We start from the raw sequence: 23,547 nt of genomic DNA, 5'->3' as shown, positions 1-23,547 counted from the left end.
TTAATTTTGAACGTAAATCAGAGTAAAAAAAAATAAATCATGAGCGCAACTATTTACAGATGTCAGCTCCAGTACCTGTAATGAGCCAACACGTTACCTGCGGTGTAAGAGAGGGGTTCCAATTAAAACTGCTGCGGACAAGAAACAGGTTTTGGTAGGACATGCTATTTTAAAAGGCCAACATTTAAAAAGGCCAGCCCCCGTAGGTGTCCCTGCCAGCCCAGATATAATCTCCTGGCCAGGCCACTGGTTCCAGCCCAGGTGGAGTTTGGCTTTGGTGCGGAGCTTGGAACAGTGAATAAAAACAGAACGGAGGGTCAGTGGTTTGACAGGAATACAAACGGCTCTTAAAAAGCTCAGAAGCAGAAGCAGGAAAGGCGTCGTTCAGAAGAGGGTCGAAAACGCCACTAGCTGCCGCCCCATTCCCTCCCTGGCTGATCACTCAAGCATCAGGCCGTATCTCACATGCCTGTAAAACACCCTTGAGGCTGGCAAAAATCACCAAGCTCAGCACAGCACACCAGTTAGCAGAAGAGGCCTCAGGACACGAGCGGTCTGAATCTGGGCTCGCTCACACATGGACAAATCTGCAGAAGCAGATTTTCATCCATTCATATGAAACAAATGATATCCTCTCTCATTTTTTTTTAATTTAAAATTTTTCACATATCTCTTTACCATTTTTTTTCATAAACCCTCCAATGGCATCAGACGTAGAATCCAGGCTAGTAAGTTACAGCAAAGGCTCCAGGTGATTCAGCTGTGGGGATGTCTCTATGGAGTCTGCAACTTCACAGAATAGCATACGACAATGCAAGTTTATACAGCACCTCGTAATAAAAACAAATCAGCAACCTGCACTTAGTCAAGGACCAGCCTCAAGATGCTTTAAAAAATCCCGTCACTCTGGAATAGCCCACTGTTCACCAGCTCAGGGCTTTTACGATAACTCAGGGTGGAAAGACGGCCATGCCCATGTACCCACTGTCCCGTCCCACCATGCAATGCTACACAACACCTTGCAGAAGCGATCACTGGGTGTAGAACCTCCCTCTCTCAATTACAGGGCTGCAGGCCTGATACTCCCAGCAGCCTAGAAAACCATGGCCACAGCCCAGCCCATCCCTGTGGCATTCGGCAAGCAGAGCACCACACTGGGGAATCCTAGTAACATCCCAAACTACCTCAACATTAGCAGTCCTTTTGCAGGACATTCTCAGTCTTTACTTTTAAAATCGTGCAACCTTCCTACAGCCACTCAGCAGAACTACCTTAGAGGTTCCGCAAGCTGAACAGTTCATTAAACACGAGGCAAAGGTGCATTGAGTGCCTGGTCCATCTTGTTTTCCTTTGGACGGATTTGGATTGGCCATTCCACCTGCAACTCAGCTTCTTCCTAACTTGCTAGCATCCTGGGTGCACTACCAGTAAAAATAAAAAAGGGAAATTAAAATTCCTCCGCTACTGTAACCTTCATTAGAAGCCACAGGGGTGAAACAAAGCTTTCTTCAGGTACCCAGGAAGGACACACACACACACACAACAGCCTGCACTGCCAGACTAAAGCAGGAGGGACCAGGAGAGGAGAGAGAGAGAGGGATCAAAGGAGAGGTGCCGGTAGTTCATTAAGCTCATTTGTCTTGCTTTCTAAATGCAAACGCCGAGATCCATAATGGGCTTGGCTGCCCTGCCCGTCAAGAGAGAAGGAAGGAGAGAGAGAAGGGAGGCAGGGAAGGAAGTCTTAGAGACGGCTGAGGCTGGGGAAGGCACTAATGAAAAATAAATGTGTTTACAGAAGGGCTGTCAGGACAGCACGAGACAAATCAGAGTAACGGGCCCACAGAGCTGGAAGAGGGAGGGGCAGAGTGGCGTCAGCGGGGGAGAAGGCACCGATCCTCCATGCTGGGCCTGCGCGCCCAAGATGGATCACAAACTTTACCACCGCCGCCTGCGCGCTGAAGAGCCCAGACCGCGAGATGGGGAGGGGGGGGGTAATTAGAGGCACTTGATTTATTATGATTGCCATCGTTGTTATTATTAGTCCAATTATCATCATTATTTTAAACTTCTGTTTATTTACTGCGACGGGGGGAGCTTCCAGCTAGCCAGATTAGGAATGGTGGAAAGGCAATTGAATTCTCGCTGGGCCCCCCTGAGAAGAAGAAAGAGCCCGAGTTGGGAGGAAGGGGGGGCGGGGAATGCCAAGTTAGGGATAAAAACGTTTTTTTTTTTGCTTCTGCTTTTATCGACTCGGGCACGCACGTGACATAAACTGGGCCGGTGCTCCCATCTTCAGGGGCGTTTCTCCAAACCGCCGCTTTCCAGTTTCCTTTGTACTGTGGGTCGCCAAGGACAACAGGCGCTGGACGAAGAGGAACACAGCTTCCCGATCCTGCGAGAGCTTCCCGGGCAAAAGGGAGAAGGCGAGGTGTGAGCCCATAAACGGGGAAGTGGGGGAGGGGGTTGGCAATGAAGGCCGGGTGGGAGAGAATGGAGTTTGGGCTGCGAGGAGTTTTCACGCCCAGCGAGACGTCGTTTCGTCTAGCCCACGCAAGGGAAGCGCAGGGTGGACCCCGTTCTGTACTCTGGGGCCGAAGCCCAAGGCCCAGTACACGACCCAGTCTGGGAGGGGGCGGATCTCACACCCCAGCCAGTGACTGTACCATCTAAACTTTGCGGGACCCTCCTCCAGTTTCGCTGCCCCACCCATCATACTCCAAAAGGCGAAATCCTGCTCGCTCCCAGGAAGAGGGTGACGGAGCCGGGTCCGTGAATCCCTACAGCACGCCCGCACTTCCCAGAGAGCCCCAGCGGGAACACCGCACAACGACTGCTTCCCAATCCCCGGAAGCTTCCTCTCTCTCTCTCTCTCTTTTCCAGCTGTGCTTTTCCGTGTGGCACGGAACGGGCGAGGAGCGAGGAACTCAGCCCCTACCCAGGAGAGAGGAGAGGAGAGGAGAGAGGAGAGAGGAGAGATCCGTGCAATTTGAGCGTTCTGATCCAGTGAGAGGGGGGAAGGAGGGGGGGGGGGGTAATTAATTGTTTAAACACTTCTCACTTTATCTCTCTGTGTCACAAAGCCACGAGCTCCCCCGCTGTTCCGCGCATCTGTTCCGCCACGCTACCTGAGACCCTGGGTTCTTAATGTTTGTGTTAAAACACAGAGAAATGAGCCAATTGACACCTCCTGCACCGCTAAGCGTGAGCACAGGGAAGGTGTTTGTGGGGGGGGCGAAGAAAAAGAAAAGAGACGCGAAACGGTAGCTGGGAAGGCAAGATCAAAGACTGGAGCAGAGAGAAGCCGAGAGCCGCCACCGTTTCATCTGTAGCAGCTGGGCTTGTGCTGGCGGTGTGGGGAGAATCTGGGGGGGGGGGGGACTCTTATCGGTGTTTTGCATGACTGCTGCTAACCCTCCGTCATTTTCCCCAAACATCCATTCTCACCAGAGCCCCCCCCCCCCAAAAAAAACCGAGACACATTCACAGCACACTGCTCATAACGAAGCGCTTGGCGAGGAAGCTCTCGATGAGCCGGTCTCCTCCCTCGCTGGCACGCAGCAGCCGGGAGACGCCGCCGAAGAGCTTTCCTTCGTTTCTGGGAATTTCTGACTGATTTCTGACCCCCCCCCCGTGTTGTACGAACTCTCCCAACCTTACTGAGCAAGAGACCGCAGTCCTGACGGATCGGATCGGGGGCAGGTTGATTTTGTTTGGAAGGGTCTGCCCAGGTTCTGCGCCCGGGGGCTTGGCAGCTGTGGCAGGCTTGAGGGGTGTCATCTCCTGCAGGTGGTCAGCTGATTGGCCAGCTGGGCCCTGCCTGACCCTCCCACCCCCACCAGCCTCGCATTCCTCACAGCCTTCTCAGGTTTGAAACTGGCCATGCAGCTCATGGTGCCATGCCTCCTTCTGCTGCCACGTGGAGCACACAATAATTAATACCCTGATTTAACCCCCACCTCCACATTGACTTTTAACTGTGCTTCACTGCACTTCAGCTGCATTTCCTGGATCCTGGAACAGCACATTCCTTGCTGGACGTTCCCAAGTGTGCCGAGGGAAGACGGAGCACCAGGATGTGGTCAGAGAGTAGCCAAGACATGGCCTCACTTTAGCTGCAGCACAGCGACTCTACGCTGGAGCTCCACACCTGCAGCGGACCAAGGGACTTCACCTCTGCCCGCAAAGGCAGCTGTAGGGCAGTATTACTTCATCCTGGACCACAAAGGGCAAGTTAAGTGCATTTTGAATTTATTGCATTCCAAAAGAAAATCCCCTCCACACACACACACCCTAAAATGGCTTCCTTCGGGGACTTAAAAATGCCAAAAAACAGGCATCAGACAGGTTCCATTATGAAGGAGCGTTTTGGTTCAGGTTCACCTGGTGTTCCCCACCCCTCCCGCACACACACACACACACACAGATTTAAAGACGTCAAGGCCTTCTTCCACTCTGAACCGGCCAGGAGAATCCTGGGAACGAGTCTCCTGCAGCTACATGCAAGACAATGCCTTCCCCTCAGCAAGAAAAAGTTTTTCTCAAGACCCACCGGCGGCGAAGAGGCAAAGTGAGAATATTTACTGCCTGCAGCCCCGGGGCCCGTGTGGAGAAGGAAGAGGGCTGGAGGCCGGGAGGGTGCAGAGGCTCCTCCCAGTGCAAGGGAATCAAAGCAAAAATAAGGAGGAACGCTCCCAGGCGAGAGAGCTTCCAGGGAGGCGAACCCCGCTGACAGGGGGCTCGCTGGGGTAGCTGTGCGGTCACGGAGCCCGCTCAAAGGTGGAGTAGACACCCAGGCTAGCCCTGTCTGCAGGCCTCGGGCCCGAAGGGTAATCCCTGTCAGGTTCGGACCGAGAAGCTCACGGGAGTATTAAATGTACTGTACCCTCACCTACTGAACCCCCTCTCCAAAAAGAAAAAAAACTCTTATGAGACTGCTAGAACAAAATAATAAAACGAGCAAAGACACTAGAAATAAAAAGGGAGGATGTCAAATTAAATTGCTCCCTCTCGTATCCAGGTCTCTCTCAGTTTGCATTTGCTTCTATAAATTAAAGGGGGGTGCCGCCTTATCATTTTATTTCTTAATTTTTTGTGTTGCCTTCACACAGCACCACGAGGATGAGGGCTTAGTAAGATGTGTCCACTTGGCACTAACATGCTACTTTGCTGGAGGATGTGGTCATTTGCCTCCATATCCGATGGAGCGATGCAGTTGCCAAGGCAACGATCCCATCAAATAGCGGCCCTTAAAAAACGCCTCTCGTTGGCTCAGAAAGCAGCCAGGAACTCGGATCCTAGTCTGGACTTGTCGCCTTCAGTCAAAGAGGGCGAAAACGCATTACGCTTCCTGCACAGTACCAGCAATTCAGTACAAAGCCACTGAGGCTGGAGTCCAGCCAAAAAGGCTACCAGTGGATTAAAAGCACGCGCTGGACACTGAGTGACCGGAGAAGGAAAAAGACACATTCAATGGGAAGGAGCTCACCGTGGAAGACTGAAGCTAAAACGTCTCAGTTTCTCTGAATGAGAGACAAGCTGTCCTAAAGCTACAGTACATCCAATGTAATGTTAATACTGTCACTGGAGAAAACAGCCCTGCACCTCCACACATGAAGAATACATGCCATATGGCAGTTTCCTCAATGATATTCTTAGCATGAAGCAATTAGTGAAACCCTGAAAGATGGGAATCCGTTTCTGACACGTGTGAATGTGCTTTCGCATTCGACAAACTTCCTTAGAGAAGGTGGGAAGCTACAGATGAAAGATTTAAAAACGCCATTTTTAACCTAAACATCTGAAATATTTATACCCACACCTTATCTGTCACATCTATCTGCAAGACTCTGAGAAAAGTGTCTTCACATTGTTGCTTTGCATCTAAAATCACCCCCCCCCCCAACTCAATACTACAGCAAATTAAATTGACAAGGAAAAGGAAAAGCAAAAAACAAAATGCTTCCCCTACCCAACCTGCACATACACAGTTGGGCTGTCTGACTGCTAGACTGACAGTGGTACTGTGCAGATGGCCGTGAAATGTTTTAAAAAAATATAAGGTCAGAAAAGAGTCTTGCAGACTTGACAGAAAGTAGGCTTTGGAAGTAGAAAGTTCTGCAGAGTTGGCAAAAAGAAATGAGCGCTTGAACAAAGAAGAATAAAAAGCACTTTAATCCTATTTTAAGATAATACAGGGTATTGTCTTCTTTAAGGAGAACCAACACACAGCCACTTTGTCCCAGAGGCTTGAAATCATTTGGGTAGGTTTGTCAAGGCTAGCTGCACCAATGAAAAAATTGCATTTCTATCACTAATACACAAAAGGCTCTCCCAGCTTTCCTTAAAGCTATAGCTCCTCAATCCTATTTAAAAAAAAACCTCCACAGTCATTCTCAAAGAAAGGAAAATCGTATGTACTGCACGAGAGCTCAATAGCAACTGCCTATCTTCGGCTAGGGGCTTAATTCCAAACAGCCTGGGAGACAGGATGGCCAAGTGTCTATACTTATTCATTTCACTTCCAGCTCCGAGGAACTGGGCGTCAGTTCAGGTAAAGACACGGACTGTATAACATGGTTTTTGAGGCCTTACCCTAACTAATCCCCAGAGGACCAACATGGTGCAATTTCACAAATTCCAGCAAGAGTTTCGCTGGAAAGAGCCCAGAGAGAAAAGACAGACCATGTCGCAGGTGTCGGTAAGCTTTAGCAATCAACCTGCTGTGTGTTTTTCTACCGACAGCCCACCTTCTGAGAGGTTGATATTTTCCAGCTTTATCACATATGTACCTCATAAACCTCTGTACTACTGCACACACCGCCCGTGCAGGGTACGCAATGCATATTACCGTCTGCATGCAATTTTTATTTTTAAAAGCCTCTGCCCATTACCAAGACTCTGCAAGGTAAGACCACTTAAGCGGCACTTAGACGTCTCGCATCTGCTCGTGCGTCTTGTGCTTCACTTCTGATTCCTTTCCACTAACCTGCGAAGGAAAACAATTTAAAGAAAGCGCATGTCATTTAACCCGGCGAGGAGGTCGGTCATGGTATAAACCAACTACTTTGCAAGATGCTGTGGGCATGTCCAGTAGTGATGGTAGCTAACAAGACGCCAGTGCCCACAGAGTACTGCCATAATCGTGGGGATTCGCTGTAAATAACAAATATTCGGGGGGGGGGGGGCTGTTTTAGGTCATCTGTAACGGCCCCTGGCCTTAGTGATCCCTTAAATACATTCACACTGCCAAGGGATGTCCTGAGAGACGACAGGTGTCTGAACACATCGAAACCAGGAAGCAGCTGGCCGAGGGGCCAGCGGACCGATTCCCCGGAAAAGCCGCTGAATGGATTGAAGCCAGTGATACCTGCCGAGAGCTGTCAGATAGGTTTTGGAAACTGTGAGACAAAACAGCCGTGAGCCGAGCTGGCTGGGGAGAAGGGATTACGGCATGTACAGAGAGAGAGAGAGAGATGTTACCATTAACGCTCGGGACGGGACAGCGGTTCGCTCGTCCCCCGAGGACTGTGGGCCGTGGGGGAAGCCGAGAGAGCAGGAGCACAAACGGGGTTGAGCGGGGTGAAGAATTTACCACAGGAAATAAAAACAAGCAGGACGGAACAATAAACTGCTGAATTTTAATCATGATCGCCGTAAGAAAACTGAGATACCAAGGCTGGATTTTTTTTTTTGGGGGGGAGGAGGGTTACAGTCGCAAAAGCCAGCACAAAAAGCGATTTCTTGGGAACGTTTCTCCTCGCGCCTGTGAAACGAGTCCAGCGTACGAGGGGCTCCTGCTTTGTAAATGCGAAGTGGGGTTTGGACTCGGGTCACCCGGGCCAGCGGGTAGCAGTGGGCACATGCACCCCGGTTCTGCTGCGGGAGACGAGCGGCACCGCTTGCAGAGCCACAGACAGGAGCTGCTACAAGCCCGGCGCTGCGGCTCAGAGGAGGGGAGAGAACGGCGCAGCGGCAAGGTAATTTCTCGCTAAAGTCACTCAGCCTTTTCGGCGAATTATTGACAGGAGTAAGTACTATTAAATCAAGACCCAATTACATTGATCAGCAGTCACATCAGACAACAAATCAGCGCTCCTATTCCCCAGTTTCTACACGAGGCAGCTGCTGCAGCTTAAACCTCTCACTTGTGTGTGTGTGTGTGTGTGTTACTCAGCCTTGAAGAAGAAATCAGTGTTGTTGTTGTTGTTGTTGCCTGTTGCGGTTTTGCACATTGCCCGTTGTCTCTGTCTTTCTTTTCTTATGCCATCGAGTTGCTGTTTTTTTCTGTACTGCTTACCGTCTGAGAGCTAGCTAAATAGCATTTCGTTACACCATATACCCGTGTAGGAGCATAACGGCAATCAACTTGAAACTTGGAACTTGAAGAAATAAAGACTGGGCCTATTGCTCCCAAATAACGCAAACGCGATGCCTTTGAACAACACGCTGCATCCAATGGCGCATGAGTCATGTGGATGAGTCATGAAATTCCAGCGTGCTGCACCATGCTTGCAAGCAGCGGGGAGATCGGTGTGGTCCCCACTGTCCTTTCCATTCTTCCCTGTGGAATTCAGGACCACGCTTCCTTTCAGAGAGCGACGCTCCAACTGCTTTCTGTCGCGTAGCAGAACTGTCCAGCACGTTTCTAGGCACTTGCAGGTTTCCAACGGCGACGCAGTTTGTTGCAACTGCAGCCCAAAAGCCATCTGTTCCCTTCCGAGCTGGCACTTCCAGGTTACGAACCTGAACAGGAGGAAAACTCCCAGAACCTCGAGGGGTTTCATTGTGCTTTTCCGCAACAACACCCATTTGAACTTTCAGCCACGCTCGAGCAGTCCCTGTCACAGTCCACAGCACTGACGACATGGGGAGGGGGTGCTAATATTTTATCTATGACTGCAGGTGCGAAATTTAATGTTGGGAAGCCATAGTTTACATGAAGAGTTGCAGGGGTCTGGCCGCTACGCTCTCCTATAGTGCTCCCCCCCAGAATCCTCCAAGACGCAGAAGGATGACACCCTGAGATCAATTAGTCATTAGCAACCAAATGAGCAAGACAGGTTACAGAACAAACGATGTCTTTCGTCCTATCTTACACCCTTGAGGTTTAAAAACAAGTTTTACAGATCACTGTACAAGCCACTTACTTCTTTTTACAAGAAGTATAGTATGAGGAAGCACAGCAGTCAGCATTGCTGCCTCCCAGTGCTGGGGCCAGGGTTCAATTCCGGACATGGGGTGCTGTCTGTGTGGAGTTTGCGTGTTCTCCCTATGTTCGCATGGGTTTCCTCTGGGTACTCCGGCACTCCAGTCTCCTCCCACAGTGCAAAATTAAGCTGGTAGGTTAAGTGGCTTCTGGGAAAATTGCCCGAGGTGTGTGTGTGTGTGTGTCCTGCAAAGGACTGGTGTTCCTTCCAGAGTGTAGCCTGCCTTGCACCTGTTGCATGCTGGGATAGGCTCCGGCTCCCCGGCAACCCTGAAATGGATGAGGCCGTTGGAAAAAGAATGGCTGGATGGATAGTATATCGGGGACCTCTTAATTCCGGCAAAAAAGCACATCTACAGGAAAACATGAAAAATTGTGCAGCATTAAAAAGCATTAGGAACATTACAAATCCCTTTGATGGCAGCACACCAAGGAGCCTGAAAAACCACTGTCATTTCTACAGCCGCACTATTAATATATCCGAAAGAACAGAGCCACCGAGCTCTCTCGCTTTCCACATCTCTTCTTGTTGTGTGTTTTTTTTCCCTCCGAAGGATCAGAGAAAAGCAACTGTGTGCTTTATTTCTCGCCTTCCTAATCCCCCCTCTCTTCCCCACGCAGTTTTCCTCCGCTTTCAGAATAAATCAAAGCGCAGCTTTTAGTTCCTTTGCATGAGGGTTTCGATAGCAGAGGCAAAAAATAATAATACGGGGAAAAAAATGAAATGGGATAAACCTATTTTCAAAGAGACACAGGCAGCCTCCCAGGTACTTTGTCAGATACAGAAGCAACAGGATGGGGGGGGGGGGTATTGTGGGGGGCAAATAGAGAGGAGTCCAGTCACATGCTCAAGCCCTTTGCATTATTCATGCAGATTAGCCTCCTTGTGCAAACGCAAACGAGTGCTAAAAGGCCCAGCACGCTCTGACGTCAGGGGGTGAAGTCACAGAGCCCCACAGCGACTCCAACAGGTCCGGCGCCGCTAGAGGAGCTGGTTTTTCCCAAACGGGCACGCCTCTAGGCCTGTGCCTTTCAGCCAGACGACCCCGGAAGTGGGTCGATATCTGGCGCAGAACGGGGGCGTGAACTGGGGGCAATGGGGCCTCGACACACCCGTGGAACGGCGTGAGGAAGAGGCCCAGGCCTTCGTCAGGAAGAGCGGCTTTCCTGGCAGTGGACGGAGCAGGGCGAAACTGCTCCCGGCAAAATTCACCAACCGAGCCCCGCAGCGACGGAGGCCATAAGGCCCTGGTGCTGAGCCCCTCGGAAATGCAGCATGGACGCCGGGCTCAGGGCCCGGAGGAGCAGGGCAGAGCTCTTGAACACAGAGAAGCCGCTCAGGCTCAAGAAAGTCGAAGTGCTGGCCTGGACCCCGTTGCTTAACTCGACGTCCCCCACAGAAACGGAAGTCGTTATTCACTGCCGTGTGCCCTAAAACGCCCGGCTGCAGAGAGTGCTTTGCAAACCCAGGCAATATTCGTGCCGATACCCCGCTGATACGGGGTCAGAGACAGTAACCCGTCGATGCGAGACCCACACCGCCGCCCGATATCACACCGACAGGCGCTCCACACCAGCCACATCGCCGGAGCCGTTTCTCAAGACCACCAAGAAGGGCTTTCAGCGGGAGAGGAAGAAGGAAAGGTTTGAGGAGATCTAAGAACTTCAGGGTTGCTCGGTTTCTTAATGAGCGCTGAACATGCTGTACTACATTTCTAGAAAGTTTTCAAAACCCGTCACTTTCAATGAATTCGACCGTTTGATGCTGGCTTAAAAAACAAGTAAATAATGGGTCTTATTTTCTTAAGACTGTAATGCACACAGCCTCCATTGCTTGCGAGAGCCGGCTTACCAGAGCGGTGACGTCACCGCCCTTCCCTGGGACCGCAAAGGGCTGACGGGAGATTTCCCTTTGGCTCAAGAGGCTGGGTCCCTGTTGAGTGACACCAGAGGCCCGGGTTCGAGTCCCCGACAGTGGGGGGCCGACCTGAGGCGGCAGCGGCGAGGGTGACCATGTGAACCCCGTAGCGTTACAATACATTGGGTCCCTGTTATTCGTTACCTCTCCTCTATTCATGAGAAAATGTTTGCAATATTATGTTAATGTGCTTCGTACTTACATTTTGTCTTCTTCGTGACAATAAAAGCTGCAGAGCTGGGATTGACGTCACCAGCAGGTGGAACTCGCAGCATTGTTATATTGTGGGTGACGTCACGGCAATTATTCTCCCACAATTCCCTGCGTAGTTTTCCCGCCTTGGCTACTAAGTAACAGTCTCTGGGGGAAACGCATCTCGTGAGTGTTCAGCATAAAAACATTGTGTGTGTGCACCATAGTAATTTATCCCCTAATTTCTTACGGCATAACGTTCCTTGAAAGTCATAGTAAGGGCAACATAAAGACCTCTTCTGTTGACGTCCATCCTGGCACTGTTATTTTTTTTATCTATTGTAGCGAGCGCTCCAGCTGCTGGGAGGAGCTTGACTGCCAGTCGCACGTGTGTCTGCCGGAAACACCCGGATATTTCTGCTCAGTCCGGACTGTGCTGCGTATGAACAGTAGGGACAATTATTTTCTAATTGTGTGTGTGTGTGTGTGTGTGTGCACTCAGAAAGCCATGAGCGGGCTGTCCAAGGGGTTCACTTTAAGCCAAGACCCTAACCAGGCCCGCCCTGTGTATACTGTCCAAGACACTGAAGATATGAAAGGGTCCGTCTCTTCCAGGAGGACGCTGGCCTTGACTTCCATCTTGGGGAGGTTGTGGAAAAGCAGTAAGATCTGATATTCGCACCCAGACACGCAGCGGAGCATTTGAGTCGGGTGCCTTTCTAGAGAAATAGCTGAGCTGATAGAGCTTTCGCGCCTAACAGCCACGTTCCTGCAGGTATCGGGGGGGTTTTTTGCATGTGGGAAAAAAAAACGTGCGAGATAACAAGCATCTCCAGTATTGCTTTACCCATCCTCTGCAGGCTGAATTCAGCTCCGAGGATATTATATTAAAAATTCAGCACCTCAGCTGCTGGGCTAAAGGCTGGCTAGAAGTGGCTTAATTCGATATTCGATCGTTAACGGTGCTAAGGTTTGTGTCTGTTCCGACTCTGTCTTTGCAATTAGTCCTGATGAAAGAGTGTCTGGGCACCCAGGCTATGTCTAACGCCACCCCAGCCCTAACACTGAGCCACACTACTCCTACTGCTGCTTTCACCCTGCTATGCTACACCAGAAGGCAGGCAAAAAAAAAAACATCTCAGCACATATCAGAGGATTGGACATGTGTTTTGCAGAGAAGTGGAGGGCTGTTGAATGACCTTTCCCAGTTCCGTCCTCAGGAGAAATCCCAGGGGATTTGCAACACCTGTTCAAGGCTCACTGGGATACAGAGGGGGAAGAGCACGTTCCATCTGGGCAGTGGTTTTCTATGTTATCAGACTATATGTTTCTGCAGTCTTAACACAGGTCAAACACTTGGATAAAAGCCATCCCTGACTGTTACTGTAAATGTTCCTATATGATACAAAAAGAAGGTGGCACAGTGGTTTGCTGGCTGACAGCACTGGGGCACTGAGTTTTTGACCTGGGGTGCTGTCTGTGTGGAGTTTGTATGTTCACGTACAGTAGGTTTCCTCTGTGTGCTCTGGTTGCCTTCCACGGTCCAAAGATGTACTAGTGTCTTAATTAGCTTCTGGGAATAGATCCTGACATGAGTGTGCCTATCTGTGCCTTGTAATGGTCTGGTATCACGTCCAGGGTGTATTCCGCCTTGCGCCCGATGCTTTCTGGGGTTGGGAAAATTGGGGGTTTGATCGTAGCTATTAAGCTGCTGACATCTCTGAATGAAAGCTGTTTTCCGTGTTTATGTTTGTGGTGTTTCCTTAATGTCCTTGTATTGGAACGCACATGCAAACAAGCACTTCATTGCACTTGTGCAAAAGACAATAAACTGAACTGAGACTGAGACTAGAAGATCGGAAGAAATTGTACGTGGTCTTCAGAAGCACTGGAGTACGGATCCTCCTGCTGACACTGCACAGTGACAAGCAGGAGCTATAAATCGAGCATTGTTTTATTTTCCAGGGGACATTCTGAAACATCTCTCTCTCCCTCTCTCTGAAATCCCCATTTTTGGTGTGGAATTTAATAAAAAAATACAAAAAGAACAGAATACTGGTAGACATACATTCCATTTGAAAGCTGAACTTTTTTAAAGGAGTCAAAACAACTGAGGAGCAGGCCTTTTAAAAAGGAATTGATAGAACAAGCACATTCTGACATAAAGGACAAGCGTATCTGGAAATTACAGACGCAATGTTGGGAGATTAGGAGGGCTGTTATTTTCTCTTCTCTCTCTCTCTCTCTCTGATGGAGCTACTATTTTACTTCAATTGCCCAATTTCAATATGAGATTGAGCGCTCTTTTCAAAAAGCCAATAATTGCTCGTTACATTTTATGCAAGTTTGCATGGCAGAAAATTAAAATAAAAACGCTCTGGGGGGGGGAGAAGGCGCATGTTGGTAAAACATGATAATCACACAGAGAGGAGAACTAACTGCAGTGACCTAGATAAAGCTGGATTCTTGAAATACTCTTCGGAAGATGAGAAGTAAGAGAAAGGTTACTGGGGCACAACAAGCAGGGGAAAACGTTCAAGTAAAACACCACGTTCATCGGCCGGGCCCTGGTGAGATGAGCCGGCTCGTTAATAAAATAAGGGGTTAATTCAGCGGAACCTAGCCCGCTGGCCAGACCGTGCGTGGTGCATGCTGGGAGCTGGGGGGCGGCCCGCACCGCGAGCGCCGATGACCCAGCAGGCCCAGGAGACGGCGGGGGGAGGGGGGCATCACAGTTTATGGGTTCCAGGTTCGATTGTGAACTCGGGCACCTGTCCTTGTGGAGCCTGCATGTTCTCCTCATGCCTGTGCGTGGGGGTTTGTTCTCACAGTACCGCGAACATGCTGCCCAGGTTAATGGGTCCCTCCAAATTTCCAGACCCCAGTGTGAGCATGTGGGTAAGTGTGTGTGTGTGTGTGTGTGTGTGTGTGTGTGCTTGCCCTGTCCCACCCAGGCTGCTGTCCTGCTGTGTACCCTGTGATAACGCAGTCATTGAAAATGGATGGCACTCACTACCAGAGTTTTTTTTTTTTATGTAGCAGGTCCCTGGACATTGGCTTCCTCCGTCTAACGGCGCCATTAGAAACTGCCTTTTGGCTTTTGCAGTTCTCGGAGAAGCGAGCAGCAGATGTCGCATAACAATTTGGGTAAAAGGCTACTTTCAGATCGTGCTCCAAGGAGCGGGCACCACAGAGTCTTAAAGCTGAGCCTTTCTAGTTGACTGTCAGGTTCTAAAGGCGACAGGACTGAGTGCGACTCATGAAGAGAATGAGGAGTCAGAGACCCAACTGGATTTTCTCTCCCCTTCCTAAACTTTCTCCCATGGCTGGCTGTCACTCCGGTACTTCCCGGAGCGACAGGCAGCCTTCTTATCACCCTGTGCATCCTGGGAGGATCTTGGTCAGCACGCATGTATAGAGGCATCCGTTTAGAAAATGGCTTTTGCAGCCCTGCTGAGCCATTTAGTACACTGTAGGCCTCCCCCTGTTAGGGCCCAGAGCCCCCCACTGCATTATCTCTGCTGTATTACCCCACAGCTCTTGGTAACCGTGTGTTTTCTCAACAAGTCTCTTCAGGGAACTGGCTGCCATATTCCCCTCTCCGCCATCTAAGGACAACCCTGTCTTCTGGAATTCCCACTCCCTCGGGATGACTGGAAACAAGGAGTTCTTACAGCAGCTTCCTCTAAGTTTTTTTTTTTTACTAAGACACATTAGTCACCAGCAACCCTGAAAAACAGGGAAAGCACCTGGATGTGAAGAGCAAAGTATAGCTCTCAGAATACCACTAGAAACTTTCTGATCCCATGGTGGGTCCTTGTCCGGTTAGTTTACTGTCGGTTTCCCTTCATTTCTGCTCGGATCGGAAGGCTGGGCTGGCGACAAGTACTATGCAGGGAGCGCATCGCCGAAGAGCCGCGTTAAACGAGGCGATGCGGTTTCAGAGCTAATATAGCAGCACAGGTGGACAAGAAGGACAAGGTGCCAACCTTTCCTAAACTGGCACAAAGCAGGGGGCAACGTGGAGTTTGCCACCGACAGCCTGCTCCTCCGGGTGCCAGCCTGCGCAACTCTGCAAGGCCTGGCCCGCCTGCTCTCACCGCGCAAGCAGGAGAAGCCCCACTTGGTCAATTATTCAGAGAGACTCCCGTCCGAGCTGACACATCCTCCTCGAGATCCAATTAAAACGGGAAAGGCAACACAGAGTGCGGATTTCACCAACGGTTGTAAAACCTTAACACCACTCAGCGCGGCTCACTCTCTCCCAGACTGCCAACCATCTGTCACACGGCACCCAGTGCCAAGATCCAGTGTCACTCTGACACAGGAAAGACGCGTGCTAAAGCATCTGGTGGCTCCTGTGTTTCAGGGTTGTCCCGATTAAAGCGGCCAACCTGCACAGTCCAGGGCCTCAGGCAGCGACTGCCCAAGCTGGGTGCCATCCTCTGGAGTCTGATCACCTTTCCAGCTCAACCAACACGAGCAGGTAGTGAGCATACAGGCACCAGGGGCCGATTTCAAAGGCACATTACTCCAGAGACGCATCAGAGTCTCCCAAAGGCATTTTTAAAGGAAGCAAAAAATGAGCTTTAAAGGGAATCAAAGGAAAACAGAAATGCTGTCCTTTCACCGCTCAGAAATTCAGGGGAGTTTGAAAAAAGGTTTTCTGAAGTCGTTCAGCTTTGAAAACTGTCCCATAAACGCCTTAAACTGTGAGCGTGAACTACAAAGCCTTAAATGTCTTACAGACAAATTTCCACTTCTGTGATTCTGGTCTCCATTCCTCTGATCCCCGCAGCTTTTTTTAAGGAGGAGGAGCTGTGAATTGCCAAGTGCCGGAGAGCAGAGTCGGTGACAGCTTGGCTGCTGCGGGATCATACAGGCATTTTCATACTGTATGTCCTCATCATGCAGGAGGGAAACCCCAGCACATGGACAGCCAGTGCACAGCTGGGGCACCTGGGCCAGAAGAAAAAGCAGCCTGGAGGAGCGACTCACCCCTTTCATCTGCTGGGCTCCGCTGACCAGCTGCAGGACTCTGTCGATCTCTTGCTCGATGCGTCCTGCCCAGTGCATCATTCTGGAGAGAGAGAGAGGAGAGGGACAAAGCTTTTAACGTCCAGAACAGCAGCAGAGTGAGACCTAAGCACAGCGCTCTTTTGAGTTAATAACTTCCCCTCCACCTCCTGTTCTATTCGAGGAAAGAGGGACAGTGAGGAAGCAGTACTTGTGCTTTAGGCTGTTGATACAATGGAAAGTCTTATGGTTTGCGGTCTTTCATGACATAATGCTGAGTCACCATTCAAATCTCTTAAACGCACACCTGCCTTGTTAAATGAACCCCTCAGTCAATCGCTTTTATCGGGTCCTTTCACCATGGCTGCTCTCTCGTGGCTCTTACAATGACTCCTGATACAACAGGCCGTGGACAAGCCACAGCAGAGGACTTACGATTCGGTCAAATCAGCAACATTTATACTCCTTACAAATTAAAAAAAAACAAACAACAAATGACAACATGCCAACTTGTCGCAGAAAATACAGCTCACAAAGGGCTTTGGATGCCGCACGTTCGCTGGAAGTACTTCTGTACCCAAAGGGTGGCAGGGGTATGGAACAAGCGAACAAGCTGGTTGGGCTTGCGGTTGCAGTCGATACCCCTCAGGAGAGGGCTGGGTGAGATGCCCCGATCCGGACAGCAGGCGTTTCTTTACACAGAGTCTGGAACAAGCGAGCCCGCCATGTGGCTGAAGCAGATACCCTGGCTTCTCTCACGCGGCCACCAGATGAGATGCTCAGATCAATTAACGGCGAACAATGGGCTAGACGGGCCGAAAGACGCAGCAGCTCGCCAGGAAGATAAATAAATTGGCAGTTCCGACAGAGAGTGCAAAATGGCAAAGAGCCACGAGCCGGCTCTCTTGCTGATTAGCGAGACCCTCCGTGGTCAGACTGAGGGAGCCGCAGAGGCACAGCAGCCACAGCCACAGGAACGGAAGAGAAGGGGGATTGGAAATCTACAACCCAGAGCGACGGAGGCTGACAATTTCACCCTATCTGACCGGTGAGGACAGATTAACGAGTTCTGTGTTCCTGTGGGTCTTCGCCACATTCTTGAGAAACCGTTACAATGGAGGATCGTTCTCTTTTTCACTTTTTAATAGGGCACTCGTTTTCCTTCCATTTGAGTTGGAAGAATATCTCTGTGTCGCGTTCCCATTTTTAATTGTGGAGGTTTTGCATGAATAAGTGGACCCTCTATCCCTTTCTTTTTCAGCGTTGCTCGGGAGCTACAGTATTTCGCACCAAAGTAAATGATGTCAGACAGGCCTGAGAATTTTCTTTATATAAAAAAAGAAGCCCCTAGTTGAAAATCAGCTTATTTCTCTAACACTCTACCTGTTAGTACAAGACTAAATGATTTTTAATAAAGCTGTTTTTAGAAAAGCTAAATGATTTAGAGCAAAGGTCTCCAGCACTGATCCTGGTTTATCCCACATGTCACCCCAAATCACCTATTTATTGAAGAATAAGACAACATGCAGGTTATCTACTAAGCATTTAAATTGTTCAGCTACAGGAGCTTTGGTCTTTAAGGGTCAGAGGGTGTCCTGCTTTTTAGTGTTAAATAATTACTGAACTACTTTTAAAATCCACCTGTTAAAAGGATCACATTAAATTAAATTGTTCCAGGTCTTTAGAGACTGCTAGTCTAATTTAATGGCCATCTATAACACCAGCTGGGTGGGGGCTCTGCTGGTCCAGGGTTCGAGACCCCTGATCTCCGGCAGAAATGTCTGCCAGGCTCTGCCGAGGTGAAACACACAACCTGGCAGTCTCTCATCTCCAGAGATCTGGGTTTAATCCAACCTAAACCACATGCCAAACAACCGCATAACCAGACACAAAGCTGGGACCTTCAGCAGCATTCCTGCAGAATTCTGTACATAATCTCAATCGGAATAGCTAAAGCAGCCACAACCACTCTTGCGGGAAAGAGAGGGGGAACTGGCCGTAAGCGAACCAGTATATACCAGTATATGGGTATAAATGGGGTGTGGACATATAAATAGAGGGACTTCCAGTAACAATGTACCTCCAACATTTTCCTACAGGAGACTCGCGTTTCTCAGCGTCTGGAGCCCCAGCAGTGCCACATGTTCCTTCAGGGCCGTTAATTGAGAGACCTGGGCCTCCAGTCTGTGGGAGCCTCCTGCACAGCGCCTATTCACACCCCCCAGCAGCAACAATGCAGCTGGACCGCGCACCTGTCTGCTCTATTGTGACAACATTGTTTCCTCCCTCTAATCGTTTCTCTAGCTCTCTTGAAAGAGCCAAGACTGTTGCACAGCATGCAGGCCGACATGCATAATTTAGAGGGCTGTTACATAAGCTCTTCCCCGTGCAATCAATCCCTACTTTTAGGACAAACACAGAGCAGCTGTGTTTGAGGTGAGGGCCCACAAGCACCGTTGAGAGCCTACACAACTGTCCACCCTTCCTCCATCTAACCGCAGGAGCCTATCCCAGCAAGCAACGGGCGCAAGGCAGACAGGACACAGTCCATCACAGGGCACACACACAGGCACAAACACGCACACACTCACACCAGGGCCAGTTTCCCCAGAAGCCAGGTAACCCACCAGCCGGTCTTTGGACTGGGGGAAGACACCAGAGCACGCGGAGGAAAGCCACACCAACACGGAGAACCCCGGCCTTAAAGAGACTGAGAGACCCTGCAGACCCGCTGGCCTGCCGGGAGCAGAGGTGTGCCCCTCTAGGCTGTAGGATTGTATAAGTGCATGCAGTACAATTCATTTCTATTCTTTAAACCCACCCTCCACCACAGTACTGTGTAAGTGCATGCTTTTCCCACCTCAGGCTGTTCGCACCACAAGCAGCACGGCGAGCCACAGCAACAGTCAGCGTTTGAGCAAACACAGCACTTCTGTGCTAAAGATCCATGAGACAGTCCCCTGAGGGGCTCCTGGCAGGTCTCATTAATCATTCAATTTTTGCTCTCTGATGGACCAAGTAGCTTTTTATAGGCTTTGAGATATTCAGACCCCCAGTCTCAACCACAGGGACCGCCTGCTCACCCAACCCTGGAACAAGCCAGCCTCAGCACCTCGGTGGGGAAGATTAACTGCAAAAGAAACCGAAGCCGGGGAAATGTGCTAACAACCCCAGTTTTCTTTCCATAAAAAAATCGGTATCTACTGTACCTCCGAATGAGCATCCCGTGTAAATATTTTGGTTCGAGTGCCGAAACATTAAGATGTCAATTACTTAAAAAAAGCTTCTAACACTGCAATGAAAGCAAGCCACCTCTGACTGTTATTTTGTTGCGAAACAAATATTTCGCTTGACTTTTTCAAGCTGGGATAACGGCATGGAGTCCCGGCGTTTCCCAACACTCAGGCACACAGAGGCACTTTTTGATGGGAGGTAAAGCATACTTCGCAAAACCCCATGGCATCCTGTTGCAATGCAGCCCCTCCGCTCCGACATGGGGGCCAGAGGATGTACTGGCAGCTCCAGGGCTTTCGGAAGCCGTGTGTGGCGTTTGAGAGCCCCTTGGAGCTGTACAACTGTGCGCCGACCTGAGGAGCAGCCCCTGTCTGTTTCCCAGCCGATTCAGAGGCATCAATTATTCAAACCCAGCCACAGTGCTACATGATTAAGGCAATGCAGTAACTTGGACCCAGATTATGCTGGTAATTTGAGGCTTGCAGGCATTACACCCATTGTTCCTTTATTTATGTTGCATTAACTTCGCTCAGCAGGCCTCAGCGACGAGAGCTTTACTGCTTGCGTTTCAGCACTTTTTCCTCACGGCACCCTCTCAGCAGTCAGAGGCCACCTGGGGAGCCAGCTCGCCGATCCTGGGCGGCGAGGAACAGCAGTGTGCTCTGAGGGCCCCGATCTGTGCTGGGCAAATGAAACAAGCACAGTAAAACTTGACCACACCACAGGGTGGTTCAGTAGCCGGCTGGTGAGTGGTACATTTCAGCCATTTCCCTGTGAATCAACAATAGGATCCCGACAGCCTCAAGGAAACAGGCCCAGATGGATCTATCTGCCAACTTATCACACCATCGTAAGAAAAAAATGTATTTTGATATAATTAGTTTTAAGCTGGTTGGAGGGATTCTACAGTGCTGAAGTGCAGAATAAATGTGGGCACTGACACTCCACCTGAACAATAACAAGCACCTAAATTGGTAAGACTGCAACAGTCAGACAAGTCAAAGAGGCTTGTTCTCTGTCACAACAATGCCTTTAGGCCACCCGGCATGCCAGGTGTAACTCTAACATCACAGGAAGCCAGTGCAGCAAAGCCATGTCAGGAGTTACTTTAATGGACCACCCTGTTTCCTTCTCAAGTAGGGTGTAACCAGTGAAGCAATTTGTCGCGTTTGAAAGAAAAACAAATTATAGGAAGAATAGGGTGTGATAAATCCTACAGAGGCACTGGTGATGCCTGGCGGAGTCTGGACGTTCTCAGTGCTACACGGCAGAAATGCAAGAACTACAGCTGAACAAAGGCGACAAAATAGACGTCCGTGACAGAGGTGGGGTGATACCTCACTCTGAGCACACCCGAGTACTGGCTGTCTCCTAGTAAACAAAACCACACTCAGAAATGACTGCTCCTCTAAACAAGATGCATTTTGCTTAACAATCGTGGATTATTATTCAGCGTTTTACTCCTGCTCCAGTGGCAGAAAAAACAGCGCAGTGGTGCACGGTGATATTCCTCTCGGCAAGCGACGCACTCCTGTATCGTCACAGCTATTAACGAGCTTGCAAAAGGTCCCGTTTCCCCCCTTTTCTCAAACAATTAAATGCACAATTTTGTTTGTGTCTCATATCAATTTCCTCAAATAGCAGCGTTTTCTGTTTAGCCTTTCAAAACACCAGAGAGTTCAGCAGGGCCAGTGGAGCAATCTCATTAAAGAGACTCTTCAGCGGCGTGTGTTCTGAGCAGTTCGCACAAACAATGCCACAAAATGCTTCAACGTTTTTCGAGTATTTTCCAGCATTTAGTACTAGATTATTTTTAAACAGGGTAGCAGGTGACTGTGTGACGAAAGCGCGGGTTAGGAAGATGCGTGCGTCTTTGGGAGCAACCATTAATTAAAATGCACTGTGGGCCTGACAAATACCTTGCGTTGAAAAACAAATGATGTAGATTTTTATGGAAGAAGCAAAATAGTAACTACAGCTGTTACTGTTAACTCAGAAAGCAGAATTCCCTGGGAGGTAGCTGCCAGAACCCACTCCTTCCAGTTTCCCCCTGTATCAGGGTCAGACTCTTGCACCTCATGTCCACACAAGGTGTCTCCCCCCCAAAAAAAGAGCCGGAGCCGTCACAAAATCCCTTTGCCATGTTGTTTCAGGTGCCACATGAGCGGTGCCGTTTCCTGGAGCCGTGGCAGTGCTGACAAACAGCGACTGGCATGCTTTTCTGCTCAGTAAAGCGCAGGATGACATCCTCCAACCGAGAATTGATTAGCTTTCATAGGAGCCTGAATTGCACACATAACAAAGCAGGAAGAACTCACTCGTTGGGCAGCACAGACTGCATTTGTGCTGTGGCAAAATGGTTAGAATTCCAGTCCTCGGGTAAAGTTTTCGGGACCTGGCACACGGTGTTTCTAACAGGAAGGAAACAGGCACACGGGCTGGTGCCTGCTCAGCTTCGGTGTTTATGCTACTGTTCAATACTGTTCAATCCCCCTTCAACAGAAATAAAGAACACAATGGCCTAACCACATTTCCAGACGAGTGACAAAACACTGCATCTTTGAATTAAGGGGTAATGTCAGGGATTCTACAAGCACAGAGTGAAATTTAGCCAGGACTCCTCAGGTGAACAGTTCTACTCTTACGAGCAGTGGATTTTTAATAACCAAGTTGTCAACCAAGAGTCTCATACGAAGAACAACAAATTCTACAGCACGGCACCCTTGGTCACCCTCCTGTGAATTTGTCTGGAAATTCTGGTTCAGAGGGAAGAGCACCACCTACACATCCAGTAACAACACTTAGAACAGCAATTTCCTTTTTCTTAGATATCTCCGTGATGAAGGTACATACATACACATAGACCTTTTTAACTATGTGCTGCCATCTGAGACAGAAGACACATTCAGCCTCACTCTGTAACTTACAACGTTCAGATGACTCTCAGCTATAAAATGATTCAGACCTGCCAGAGGAAAATGTCAACTCCACTAGAAAGAATAATTAAATAATTAACACACAGGGGATCATATGATGCAAGGAGCAAATTATCACTATTTATTTAAAATTGACTACAAAAACATCATACAGGGCAGGAACCCTGTTGAAATTCTAAAGCACAACCTACTAAAAAAACAGAATGCGTGTAACAATCTTTAAAAGTATCATGCAATGTGGATTGCAAGACAGAACGCTGATGATGAAAAGGTCACCTAGCAATGAGGGGAGAACAAAGCTTAAACTGATGAGACACTGGTGCAGAGCGTGTTGATGTTAATTGCCAGTGACAAAGCCTCTGTCCCCAAGCAAAAAAATGCTCCTTATCTTTCTGGTCCACTACTTACATCCACACGCACACACACATAAAGCATGAAATCTGCAATTAAAAAAAATAATCTTAAAAACAAGGTTTGTAAAAACACCTAGCTAAATTTGGAGGATTTAAAAGCACGCTTAAGACAGGGAGGAGAGGTTGCTATGTGCAGTGCAAGGACTCTTGCCTTCTTCTAGGGGATCAAACACCACCCCCATCCCCGCCACTGCGCCCCCACTCAGGCCGTTAGCTGCTCGACATTCTGGTCCCGTCTCCAAAAGCCTCTCCTCTCCGCTTTCCACCCGCTGACCGCGGCTCATCCTGCACGCTGAGCTGCAGGCCCTGCCTGGGTGCGGAACGAGGCCCTGAGCTCGCCGCTCAGCTGATGCCTGAGCTCGCCGCTTCCACCCCAGTGGAAAAAACGCCCGCTTCCCAAGATTAGGCACGGAATGTGGAGTGTGGGGGAGGAGGAGGAAAAACAAAACAGTGTCTACTTCAGAAGTTCTACCGCGCTGTCCTGCCGTAGGTGTGGAGCTTCCCAGCAGGCCGCAGTCAGGCCTCCACAAACATGCAAGACCAGCGCTCTGCTAGTGCGGCCCTTTCCGGCGAGGAGTTAAAGACAAATACAGAGACACTCCAACAGACTTGTGACTGGGGAAAAGCCTAATA

General features: G+C 49.6%; 1 protein-coding gene and 1 long non-coding RNA gene across 3 annotated transcripts in view; one reads left to right on the top strand and one right to left on the bottom strand.

Moving 5' to 3' along the window:
* The window catches only part of cacna2d2a (calcium voltage-gated channel auxiliary subunit alpha2delta 2a), a 252,799-nt gene that overhangs the window by 220,677 nt on the left and 8,575 nt on the right, over window positions 1-23,547 (bottom strand). For both annotated transcript variants that reach the window (XM_088637016.1, XM_088637018.1), the window contains exon 2: window positions 16,314-16,395. In XM_088637016.1, coding sequence (XP_088493142.1) covers window positions 16,314-16,395 — 82 coding nt within the window. The remainder of the gene's footprint in view (window positions 1-16,313; window positions 16,396-23,547) is intronic.
* On the top strand, window positions 17,157-22,065 carry LOC148662172 (uncharacterized). Its single transcript, XR_015939835.1, has 3 exons — window positions 17,157-17,379; window positions 20,138-20,310; window positions 21,719-22,065. It is a non-coding gene; the product is annotated as an uncharacterized LOC148662172 (long non-coding RNA).

This window comes from Lepisosteus platostomus, chromosome 6 (genome assembly GCF_059453375.1).
Source record: "Lepisosteus platostomus isolate fLepPlt1 chromosome 6, fLepPlt1.hap1, whole genome shotgun sequence".
NCBI lineage: Eukaryota > Metazoa > Chordata > Actinopteri > Semionotiformes > Lepisosteidae > Lepisosteus > Lepisosteus platostomus.
The sequence above is the reverse complement of the archived record's forward strand: the minus strand, read 5'-3'. Positions and strand labels throughout refer to the sequence as shown.